The following is a 13,016-nucleotide window of genomic DNA, read 5'->3' on the forward strand; positions in this document are numbered from 1 at the left end:
AAATGAGCAGTTGTCTCATGCTGCTTTATGCAATTAGGATGCGCAGATAGCTAGGCTAGCTAGTGGAATCTTACTCATCAGCACAGTCAGGTATCAGGCAGATTTACTGTCAACTATTCTCCCTTTTCTCTATGGCCATAAAAATCTTCTTCCTCACAGAGTTAAGACAAACAATACCATGGGAAAATAAGTCAAAACAAACAATGAGATAAATAAAAACCTTGAGAGTTCTACAGGCTGGTGAAATACTTTTCATTTCTCAATTTCTTTCCTTGTATATAAAGGAGTAATTTTTAGTTTGTAAATCAATAATACTTTCACCAAGATGTGAATAAATGGAAGTAACATAGGCAGGGATATACAGAAAAAAGAAAGAGAAAAGATTATCAAATAAGAAATGCAGTCTGGTAGCATACATATTAACATGCTCAGAGTAATTCACAGAGTAAAGAACTGGTTTTTCCAGTTAATTCAAACAATTTCTCTTCTTTACAGAAAGAATAACAAAAATCACTCATGTCAAAATTAAGGAATCTTGAGTTGATATCAACTTTTCTACTCATAAACACCAAATATTTGGTCATAAAGACCAAATAAAGCAATCCTCACTGAAGAGTAAGAGTTGTCTGTATTTCTCAGAATGGGAAAATGGCATATAGATATTTGCTAAAAAGGAAAATGCACAAACAAATGAAACCCTACAATACTCAAGAAATGAAAAGAAATCTTTACTTTTCCTTTGGTGCTCCTTGCTAATTAACACTGCTGGCTAAGAGTAGTGTCATGCCTTCCTGAATTCATGCCTGTGTTCATCCTCTATAAGAAGCACAGCTAGCACAGCTGAGACAAGGCTGGAGTGGCTGAGTAAGACTACAGTAAAGCATAGGGCATGACAAACCAAGGAAAGAACACAGAGGATAGTATGAATAGATAATGGCACCTTGCTCTCAAGGCTCACAAAATTGTAGATCTCTGGGGAGGGTCTTTATCTGCTTTGTCACTATTGTGTCACCAGCAGCTAGTACTATTCATGGCTTTGAGGAGGCAAGCAGTAACTGGATGGTGAGTCAGTGAGTGAACACATCTGTGTGGATGGACACATCTGCACGGAACTTTGGGGATTCTACCTCATTCATCCCTTTCCAGTTTGCAGGTTTTTCCTCACAGCAGTGAATTTCTCCTAATTCCTACCACATGAAATTCCACTTTAACATTTTATCCTCTTAAGTCTAGAGTGATGCCCCACCTTCTGCTAATGAGTCAGTGTTTTCTAACCTTTTAAAACATATGCCATCTTTTGATAAACATAAGTCTCAGACTTGTGCCCTGGGGACTCTAAAATCAGCTGGTAATCACTATTTATAGGATATAATGTACTACACAAATATCCTTCTCCTACCATCTCCAAAGGTTCTGAGATCCCCTCTTGAAAGTACAATTCTCTCCACTCTCTGTTCTCTAGCAGAGAATCACCACACCAGTCTAAGTCCAGCTGAGTGTGTGGTCTTGGGGCTCTTTTACTTGAGTGACCAATACCAAGAATGATCTCCTCCAGGAAAGACTTTTCTGACCTCACCTATTTATGGAGGTACAGATCTATCCTTACCTCCTTCCACTAGAATAACAATGTCATAATATCCCCAGGAGATATGTATACATGTATAGTGTCAGGGTGAGTGTATCCTCATAGTTGCTTACTGTAATTCAGGAAGGTGATGATCCAAGCAATATTTACAAGAGGTCTTGAAAATTCTAGTCCACGTTCTACTGACTCCTTTCTGCTGTCTCTCCCCATCCCCAATCTCATTTATTTTTTAGTCCCTGCCTATGCTCTGATGGGACACTAAAGCTGAGCACAGTGGCCCTGCAGGTACCTTGTCTATTCTGGACACCATGAATGGTTTCTTGACAAAGGCAATACGAGCATCTGTGTTCAGAGCAAGGAACTCCTGCATCTCTTCACTGTTAGCGATCTCTGGAATGGCACAGAGTTGCTGCAAAAGACACAAGAAAAACTTCAAAGAGAAATTCATGTCCCCAGGTCTCTCCAGCTTGGCTTGGGTATCTGGTAATCAGAATGAGAGCACAACCAAAACAGAAGCATACTGACCTTTAGAAAGGATTCCAGGAGGCTCTTACGGGCTTCTACTCTGTCACTATCCATGTTTCCAAATGGAAGATCTGGAAAGAGCTTTTTAGGACCCTTTACATCTTAAAGAAAACAAAAAACAGAAACAAAAACTCATTCACTTAACATTTACTGAGGTATTCCATATAAAACATATCATATATGTAAGGAAAACAGAACTACTGAATACATTCCTAGGATTTTTTTAATTTCAGGAGTTCCAAATATATCTTAAGGAAATAATACTTACAATCTACTCTCGTATTAAGGTATATGAGGCCATACACTACAATGGTTATAGATGAAGGCTCTGAACTCGTTGCCCAAGTTAAATTTTTTTTCAAGTTTATTTATTTTAGTTTTTTAAATGTTTATTTAGAGAGGAGAGAGAGACAGAGTGCAAGCAGGGGAGGGGCAGAGAGAGGAGACACAGAATCTGAAGCAGGCTCCAGGCTCTGAGCTGTCAGCACAGAGCCCAACGCAGGTCTTGAACTCAAACTGTGAGATCATGACCTGAGCTGAAGTCGGATGCTTAACCAACTGAGCCACCCAGACGTCCCTTTCTTCTGCAAGTTTAAAGTTTTGCTCCAGTCCCTACTGTGAGAATGACCTAAGGCAAGTTGTTTAATCTTCCTTTGACTTTTTTTTTTCTGTATAATGATATCTGTTTCATAAGCTGTTAGAATTAAATGAGCTAATATATGTAAAGTACCCAGAAGAGAAACTGGCATATATTTTCAAGTTTAACTCAGTAGTAGCTATTGTTATTAAGAAAGAAAATACATAACTGAAATCCATAACTTATGCCTAAACTTTATTTGGGTAATCATCAGTAATTTTTTTTTTTTTTTTAAAGTAGCTGCTTACCAGCTTTTATTTAGATTTAAATTTTATTACCTTTTTGTATTGTTCCTACGCCTTATGGGTGTCAAACAACACAGACACAAAAGCCTGATTTTTGAAGAATGGCAAACATTTCTGGATACTATTTTAATATTTAAGAGCAATCCATCGATGCCTCTGGAAAAGTTAATTTAATGCCTCATGCTACCTCACAGACACAGGTGCAAATGTGAAAGCTTCTTAAGCTTAAACTAGATAGGCCCCAGAACAGAGCATTCAGTGGCAAAGAAATTCCTCAGAAACAATGTGATCAGTGCCATCCTGCACTAAAAAGCATCTGAAAACAAACGGGGGAAGCACAGGCTCCTTGATGCTGTGTTCTCCTCCACCATCCCTCCTCACAAACTAGTAGGCCTCTAGCCTCTCAGATCAGGTGGCTAGATATGTAAAGCAAGCAGGCAGTCCAGCCTGGGGAAACTCTGACTTTTGATGAACTTCCGTAGATCTGATTTCTCCTCCAGACGTGTCTGCAGATTGAGGAACTCGCGGTAGCGGCGATTCACAGTGTGGTAGGCCAGCTGCTGCAGGCCACTGCTGTTCTCACCGTCCAGAGCTGTCTCATACTGTTGAATGAACAAATTTGTTTAGTGCAGCAGCTCATTGGCCACAGAGTACGAGCAGAGTAGGGGTAGAGGGAGAAAGATGTTCCTATTGTTTCTGAACCTATTAGAGCTGATTGCTGCCCTGAGTTGTAATGAGTAACTCAAATTCCCAGGGCAGCTGAATTAAGGAATGAGATGCATTTCCTAACACATGTGCCCCAGAAAAAGAAGAGTTTTGCTGTTCTCCATTCTCTTCTTCCATCTCAAAACTCCCTCCTGCAAACACTTTGACTTATAAAATTGGCTAATTAATTTTCAAATCTCAGAGTAAAAAACAGAAGATAAAACAGCAATAAAAGTGACACTGCCTCTTTCACTCCTAAATAATGGGTTTGGATGTTATAAGAGGATAACCATTTGCTATTATACTCAACCAGTGATTATTTATGTTAGTTGGGAGAAGAACAAATAATCCAGAACAGCTGATGAATAAAAGCATTTGTTTGCCTGGAATGCATTAAAGAACCATGTGTTTTTATTTTGCTTTGGGCAGATTAATTATTATTCTTGGAGCTCAAGTGAAATTTGTTTTCCTAAGTACATATCATCTGTATGATTGGAAGTCACATGAAGACTGGAGATGTCGTAAGGGGTCAAAGTTTGCTGTCTTAATATGCGTGGAGGGCCAGTATGTGGGAAAAGACAACTTGTACTGGATGTTCCCCCAGAGTGAACACCCTGAAGCTGTGACTTAGTACAGGGTAGACTTTTTGACAGAGTAGTTAAGATATAATGAAATTATGTGGAAGAACTATGTATGCACTTGTCATTAGGAGGTTACCATTATTATTTGGAGGAGGTATTATAGTGTGAGGCAAGTGATGGAAGAAACGATCTCTTTGTTGGTGGGACTTAAAGCTATTTTAAAATTCTCTAGAGCCAGAGAGAACTATTCATTATGAACTGACATGAGCAAAGTAGTAGTCCCTCACACTAGCACTGAGAAGGCCTAGCTATGAGACAGATGGAATTCAGGGTGGGGCTCTCAAACTTGGAGCACCTGTGAATTAGGATGCTTTTTGTGGATTTTTCTCCTTGAGGGACACTAGTCAATACTCATACATTCCCAAACCTGGCTGCATGACAAAAATCACTTGGGCTGCCTTTTAAATATTCAGATTCTGATAGATTTGGAATGAGAATTTCCAAAAATACCCTCTTCAGGTAATCTGGAAGCAGCCTATCCTACAGCCAGTTAAAGGGAGACTCTGCTATAACTGAACCCATCTGATACATGAACCCCTTCATATCATCTTTGCCAAGTAGTTCCTACTTCTGTGCTTAAACATCTCTAGGAATGAGGAACTTGCCACCTTCTGAGATGTATATAGGTAAATAAACTTCCTTCCTAAACAAAGTACAAAAGATACTAGTAATTAAAAAAGGAAAGAAAGAAATGAACAGTAGAAAGAGAATTTCTGGACAAAACTCTATACATTGGGAACCACTGAAAAATATGACCCTCAGTATCCTAAGAATCCTGAGATTCTAGGATTGTCTGCATGGGTACAAAACAGAGGCCAACTCTGCTTTACAAATGATCTTCAGACCATTCACATATAGATTCTTGTTCAATTAAACATAACAAGTGAAGAGTACCCTCTCTCCCTTAGATTCCTAGCTTCACTGTCTCTGCTTTCCAAACCCATTCCCAGCCCAGTGGGGGTGACCAAATTCTAATCCTGTTACCTTCACCGTGTAGAGCGTGTATGGGTGGAATCCAGTGCCACTGTGCTCTCGAGCAGTAATTGTACCAGTGATACGAAGGTTCTGGATAACAACTGGGCCGTCTGGACTGCTCAGGGGCTCAAAGCTGAAGGTGGCTGAGCTGACAGGACCGGTTGGAGAGGAGGAAAGCAGAACCTGTGGGAGACTAGGATCTAAGGAGCTCACGCCATTGGTGAGATCCTTCTCTAAGCATGAGGGTCGTGGGGGGCAGGTCCTCTCCGGATCTGTCAGCAAAGCTGTAAGAGAGGTGACATCTCCTTGCTCTACTTCCTTGTCTGCTGTGTCAATGTGGATCTCTGGGCAGGAAGTCAGCATGGAGACCAGCAGGCCTGCCTCTGTTTCTGTTCCTGGACCCTCCTCGGCCTCTGCTCCTTCGATTCCTTCAGATGCCTCAACATTCTTAGATTCCAGAGACTGGGGACCCTCTAGGGCACATAGGGCATCCTGGATCCTGTCAGAGAGGAAGTTGCCTGGGGTCATGAGCATGATGGTTTCTTTACTCAGTTCAGACAATGGAGACTCCAGCTCTTCACATAAGAACAAAGGGCCTCGAATATCTGGCTGTAGGAAATGAGATGCGTTGTTTCCTACTTTTCTTTCTTCTGGCACTCCACCCAATTCTCCCTCTATTGCTTCATGGCCTTCTTCAACTTCTGGCGAGTGGTGGGAAGGCCCCTCTGGCTCACTACAGTTTAGTAGCACTGGTGCTGCTGCTGGAGACGGGGCTCTCACTTCTGGCAGACTCTGTACCTCAACAATCAGAGGCAGAGATGTGGGCACTGAGGGCTTTTCCAGAGCACTGGCTGGGGAGGTTGGTTTAACCACTCCTGTAGGATTATTTCTGGCCTTGGAAAAGATGCCCACAAGTACAAGGTGGATCCAGTCGGGATCTGAAAGCTTGCTGATTAGTGGTAAGATTACATTGCAAGTAATGAGTTCCACCACAACATGGCGCCCGGTCCGGGTCTCCAAGTGGGGCTTTGGCACGAGTCCTTGCAGTAACAAATTTACAATGCCACGTGTATAGGTGACCTCAGTGCTGGGGCTCTGTACAGCAGGATGTGGGGCAGTAGCTCGGCAGTAAGCCTCCCAGAGCTGGGAGGGCTCAACTGTACCACTCTGCTTCTCAGCTGTGGCCTCCTTTGCCTGAATATAGCTCTGCAGGTGACAACCGCACAGAGTCAGAACCCTCTGAACAAGAGCATGACTGTCCACCATGCCCATCCTCCTCCGGAGCTCCTGGACCAAGCCTCTCATGGCGGCCTCCATTTCTTCCTCAAAGGCTGGCTCCTGGCTCACTGAGCGATACCAGGAAGACACAAAGTCCCGAATAATCATCTGGATGGTGCGGTTGATCTCCTGTTCCAATTGCCTCTCTGCCTCAGGGTTTGGAGGACAGGTGGCCACTGGGATGAAGCGTTCCAGATGCAGTCGACCTGAAGCCCCCACAATGGCGTTTGAGCCCAGCCATCCTCCCAGCACCGCTAGCAATGCAGACAGAAGGCAGAGAAGCCACACATTGACCAGAAAGTGGATGACCATGAGCCAGCCGAGCACGATCCCCACAGTCATCAGCTTCCGGCTACTCAGCAGGTTACTGAGGCTCCAGCTGGACTCAGCTGGAGTCTCTTGCAACGAGGACACTGTCTCTGCCTTCATGCTGAAAGGGTCAGGTGGCTACCCAGACAACCGCTCTCTGATCTCACCCGAGTTAGGGAATGGGGCACTAACTGTGTACGGAGACGAGGTTATGTGGAGTGCTATTCAGTACCCGGCGGGCTCTGGGCCCTCCACGTCCTAGAGGCAATGCAAAGCGACAGAGGCGGCTCTGCTTCTCCCCCTCGCTCCAGCCCCTTCCAGCGGAGAAGCTGCTCTCAGCGTCCTCACCTGACACAGACGCCGTGCACCGGGTCACATACCGCTGGGGGGCGCGCCCAGACGGAGCCCCGATGTTCGAGGGACTCAACGGTGTCTTCGCCGCCGCCCTCGGAGAGACCCTCCGCCGGGTTGGGGTCCCGGACGACTGCGCTCCGCAGCCCGACTTCTGTCACGGCTGCCGGCCGGCGGCCGCCGGCGACAGCTTCCGGGTCGACGTCGGCGGAGCAGGGCATGCTGGGAGAGCGTTAGCGCACCCCTAGGCGCGGCGCTGCGCAGCTCCCCCTGGTGGTGAGGAACGGCCGTGACAGCACCTGCGGACACTGGTTTCCCAAACTGTGTGCTTGCAGAGCCAGTGCTCAAGGGTGTGACCAAAGCCGCGTGGAATGCAGAGCGGCCTTGCAGGCAGAACCCCCCCCGCCCCCGAAGGACTGAGACTTCTAGGTTTAATTATTAAATAAGTTCGCCGACATCTCTTCCTGCTTAGGCAAAGTCTCACTAACCCAGTTTGTTTCAATCCCATATGGAAATGTTTTCGTTGTCATGATACATTTCAACATTTACCCTGCTTCCCCCCCGGGGCCCCCCCCCCCCCCGAATCCCCAATACACAGCTCACCTACCTTGTTCTGAGCAATTGCAGAACACAAGGCATAAAACATTATTAAGGGATGGATTTATTCCTTAAATTTCATATACTGTGTTACAAAATCCTATTTGTGATTTGGGAGTTATTTGCTGGTGGCATTACCCAAGCTATTAGATACTTTGAGCATCTGCTATAGTTAATCACTGTGAATGGGTACTGTGGAGGAATAGAAGCAGTCCTTGTCCTCAAGAACCTTGTGGCTAATGGGGGAGACGACAAGTTCTTGGATCATGATGGATAACAACGCAAGTCAGTATGGTGTATAGTAAAATGCAAAATCTTATAGGTGTTCAGGGGAAGGACAGATCACTGTGGGTTGCAGTGGTGTAAGGGAAACCTCACAGAGAAAGTAGCCTTTATGTTGAATCTTCAAGCGGGTGAGTTTGTTTCTACCCATTCCATGTCTTCTTCCACTTTCTTCCCCAAATATATGAGAAAAGAAGGCAGAAGTAGAGATGAAGCTAGAGACAATCCTCAAATATATTTGTTTTGAAATGTGCTCTATGCTTGGTTGTTTTGTTTTAGTAAATTTGCCTTCAGTTATCTACACAGACAAAATTACCTACAAGATTGACTACCTAACAGTAGTACTGACCATGTGTAAGAATGTTTGTGCCAGTGTCATTAGAAGCTAGCTTTCTTCACCGTCTTGGTCCCTAGGAGCTCTGCCTGCAATGTGGCTATCCTTTTTATTTTTACACAGGATGTATATCATTTGTATAGTGCTATTTATGATTGTTCATCTTCAGCTTTCTCAATGGTGTTAGCAGCCTTCATCATTATAGCATTAGTTCCCAGATGCTTAGAGGAATCATCAGGCAAACTCCAACCAAAATTTGTGCCAACAAGAAGAAAACATATTGTAGCTTCTCTCATTTCTATTGTTGGGGCAAAGATTTCTTTTGAAAATAAAAGGAACCATCGTAGTTAATGCCTATCAATTCTAATGCAAATATTTGATTTAATATCAGAATGTCCACAAAGCAGACTGAGCACATCCCTGAGATCCTAGAATGTGGTTCAGTATTTCCATGGCACAGACTACTTCTCTGCTGCCCTTCTTCCCACAGAAAAGGAAGATAAGAAGCGGGTGCTGCCGCCTTTATCCACCCAGACCACTTCATTGTCCTTAGTTAGAAGATCACAATGATGCTCTGGAGAAATATCCTTGCCACTTAGCCAAGAACTAAAAGAAGTGGATGAGGAAGAAACTAATGTGATCTTGAAGAGTTTTAAATGACAGTTCAGAGAGAAAGTTTACTCTGCAGCATAATCTGGAGTGTTCAGGGTAGTAAGAAACTGACCTTGTAAGTGGGCGCTGTGCCACCTGACCAGATGGTCTGGAGCATGGAGGTATCCAAGAGTGCCTTCCTGATTCTGAAATGGATTTGATGAAACAGGACTCTCAGATGAACGTGCCAGTGCACTTGTCATTTTGACTGGAATGAGTTTCTGCCTAGAGATCTGGGGCCAGCCTTAGTCTCCAAACAGATTAATCACAGGGAGGAGGTGAGAGGCAGAACTGATGTTTGGTGGTAGTGATGCTGTGTATATGTGGTGGGAGGAGGCTGGCTGTTTGGCCACATCACTCACCATCTCAGTAGGTTCTTCCTTTCCTTCTTACTATTTCTTAAAACATTGTAGGCAAAGTGCTAGATTGTTGGAGATAACAAGACAAATAAGACATAGTGATTCACCTCAAGGGATTCTTAGTCTAATTATAGAAGAAAGACACATAAATAAATAAATGCAACAAAATATTATCGTGTGTGGTATGATCGTTGCAGTAGAGGTATGTACAATAAAATGGGAACACGAAGAAAGGGTGGTCAACTGGGGAATTGGGTGGTGCCAATAAAGTCTTCATAGAAAGTTGGAAAAATGTTGGAAAAAGAAAAAGAAGTAAATAAATTATTTTAGGTGAGTGTAGGATAGAGAGAGCAAGCAGAAGAGAGAGGGAAAGTCTGTTAGGCAGAGACAGCAGAGAGAAATAGGCATTGACAATGAGAACAAGGGGGGCTGCACCAAGGGGCCATGCTGAAAGCAGCTCATGCCACACCTCAATTTTCTCTGAAAAATGGAAGTCAAGGTAACTTACTAAAGAGAGGAGTAGTGATGGGGCAAGTGATTTGGTTTGGAATTATTGCTGTGAGAAACAGAAGGAGGTATTGAAGTTCATGTAAAGAATAAAGAGGGACTGAGGACCTAACTCGGGTTAGGACCTTGAAGTCTTGAAGAGAGAGTTGTTAAAACTTAAAATCATCATGTCTATGTGTCTAAGGAAGGAAATGAAGCCAGGATAGAGATCATCAATTATGAGATAGGGTTAGTTGTATTGGAAGAGACTGAGTGGGCCAGAAGAACCAAAGCTGTGGTTAGAGATTGGTTTGTTGGAGCCTGTGTTAGTTTCCATTGCTACTCTATCAAGTTTCCATAAACTTAGTGGTTACAGCAATGTAAGTTTTTTTCTCTGAAAGTTCTGAAAGTCAAAAATCTAAACTCAGCTGGCAGGGCTGTGTTCCTTATGGAGGCTCTAGGGGAGAATCAATTTTCTTGCCCTTTCCAGATTCTAGAGGTTGCCTGCCTTCTGTTGCTCATGACCTCACATTACATTGACTTCTGCCTCTGTTGTCACTTCTCCCCTCACTCTAACCCTTCTGAGTGTTTCTTATAAGGATCTTTGTGATTGTATTGAGCCCTCCCAGATAATCTAACGTTATCTTCTGATCTCAAGATTCTTAACTTAATCACATCTGCAAATCTCTTTTGCTATAAAAGGTAACACGGTCACAGATTCTAGGGATTAAGATGTGGACATCTTTGGGGGGTCATTATTTAATTTACAGAGCCAAAATATCCAGAGGTGAAAATATTTGTGATGATAAAGTCTGGGTGTATCCAATTAATGAGATTCTGAAGTAGGATAAAGAAGAAATTTTCTTCTGAGGAAAAAATCTTGAAACTGTTTTTGAGAAGGATGATCTACATGGCATTGGAAGGTACTGATGTTAGGGTAGCGAGGACTGGGGGTTTTGTACAAAAATGAGGAGGATGACCAGAGGTTTATGGGTGATGTAATGAGAAGAGTGGTGTATGGTAATATCAAAATAGGAGGAGGGAGTTTTTCATAAAGTGGAAAACAAGTTATCTGGAAGAAGTTACAAAGAGCTGTCTCAGATGTAGCATTGGAGAATAAATAGCCACCAGAGGGCAGAAGGGAGAATGGCATCTTAAGGGGAAATTCTATCTCCTTTACTCTTTCATTCTTCCTTTCATGTATCCATTCATTAGCATTAAGCTAGGTATTGGGAATTCAAAGATGGACTTTGTGTGGCTGCTGTTCTTAAATAATTCACAATCTTTTACAGATACAGGCATTGACACAATGTTAAGAGTGCTATCAAAGAAATATGTCAAAATACCGGAACACAGACAATTAGGGAAAGTTTCATAGAAGAAGTGACATTTGTGTTAGCCTTGAAAGATGGGTTAAATTTCTCATGAAGACAAGAAGAACAAGTCATTCCAGGAGTAAGGAAAACATGAGGAACACCGAGTAAGCTCCTGTATTTGCTAGAACTGTTATAATAAAATATCACAAACTGGATGGGTTAAATAACAGAAATTCATTTTCTCACAGTTCTGGAGGCTGAAAGTCCAAGATTAAGATGTTGGTGGGGTTGGTTTCTCCTGAAGCCTCTCTCATTGGCTTGCAGATGTCTGCCTTCTTACTGTGTCTACACATGGTCTTTCCTTTGTGTGTGTGCGCCTCCCTGGTACCTCTCTCTCTCCTTTTTAAAGACACCACTCAGGGGCGCCTGGGTGCCTCAGTTGGTTAAGTGTCCGACTTCAGACCAGGTCATGATCTCACTGTTCATGGGTTTGAGCCCCATGTCTGGCTCTGTGCTGACAGCTTGAAGTCTGGAGCCTGCTTCAGATTCATGTCTCCCTCTCTCTCTGCCCCTCCCTTACTCATGCTCTGTCTCTGTCTCTCAAAAATAAATAAAAATAAATACACCACTCATTTGAATTAGGGCTCACCTATATAGTTTCATTTTATTTTACTCACTGTTTTAAAGTTCTTTTTGTCAGGAGAACTTAGTCCGTTCTTAGCTAGTCTAAGTCTGTTAGTCTAAGTTAGTTAGTCTTAGTTAGACTAAGTTCTTAGTCTAAGTCTGGATCTCCAGAGAAACAGAACAAGTATATATGTGTACATACACACACACACACACACACACACACACACACACACGTACACACACACACACGTAGATTCGTTATGAGGAACTGGCTCCTGCCAATGAGGCTGAGAAGTCCCATGATCTGCCATTGGCAACCTGGTTATCCAGGTATTATTCAGTACAAGTCTAAAGGCTTGAGAACCAGGGGAGTTGATGATGTAAATCCCAGTCTAAAGGCTGAGGAAGATGAGATGATATGTCCTAGCTCTATCTGTGAGGCAGTAAAAATGGTGAATGTCTTCTTCCTCCACCTCTGGTACTATTCAGACCCTCAATGGATTGGTTGATGACCACTCTTATTTGAAAAGGCAATCTACTATGTCCACTGATTGATATGTTAATCTTTTCCAGAAACACCCTCACAGACACATGCAGAAATAATGTTTAATGTGGCATCCCATGGTCAGTCGAAGTGACATGTAAAACTAACTACCACAAGGCTTTATTTCTAAATACAGTCACATTATGAGGTGTACTGGGGGCTAAGACTTCAACATATGAATTCTGGGGACACACAATTCAGCCCATAAGAGCTCCTTTCTGTCTGTGGCTTATCTGGATGGTCACAATTTGATGATCAGGATACTGAAAAGGAGGATGATAGTTTTAATAGTTGTCAGGATTTGCTTTCATGGCATACAAAAATGAAAATAACATTGAACTACAATTCAAAGAGACCCAGACCTAAATATGTCATCTGACTGCACATAATATTAAGTGCTTTTCCACTGCAGAACAACTAGATCCTGAATGCAAATACTTTTTGGTGAATTGATGGATCTATAAGAGGAAACAAATAGGTAATAAGTTCAAGCTGCACTATCCTGGCCCTCTCCCAAAACAAAAGAACAGAAAATGAACTCTGAAATGAAGGCAGGACTGGGAGTAGTG

The 13,016-nt window shown here is 43.0% G+C and overlaps 1 protein-coding gene across 10 annotated transcripts in view; it reads right to left on the reverse strand.

Moving 5' to 3' along the window:
- The window catches only part of SNX19 (sorting nexin 19), a 47,171-nt gene extending 39,725 nt beyond the window's left edge, over positions 1 to 7,446 (reverse strand). For 9 of the 10 annotated variants that reach the window (XR_005793007.1, XR_005793008.1, XM_040483558.1 and 6 more), the window contains exons 1-4: positions 5,323 to 7,237; positions 3,456 to 3,594; positions 2,111 to 2,211; positions 1,875 to 1,994 (exon numbers count right to left, since the gene is read on the reverse strand). Coding sequence is in view for 8 of the 10 variants with exons in the window: in XM_040483558.1 (XP_040339492.1) it covers positions 1,875 to 1,994; positions 2,111 to 2,211; positions 3,456 to 3,594; positions 5,323 to 7,020 (2,058 nt within the window). In the remaining 2 variants the exon portion in view is untranslated. The other variant, XM_040483559.1, reaches the window with a different exon arrangement.
- Between the last annotated feature and the right edge of the window lie 5,570 nt (positions 7,447 to 13,016).

The sequence above is a fragment of the Herpailurus yagouaroundi genome, unplaced genomic scaffold (assembly GCF_014898765.1).
Source record: "Herpailurus yagouaroundi ecotype Mexico unplaced genomic scaffold, PumYag 161, whole genome shotgun sequence".
In the NCBI taxonomy this organism is placed as follows: Eukaryota; Metazoa; Chordata; class Mammalia; order Carnivora; family Felidae; genus Herpailurus; species Herpailurus yagouaroundi.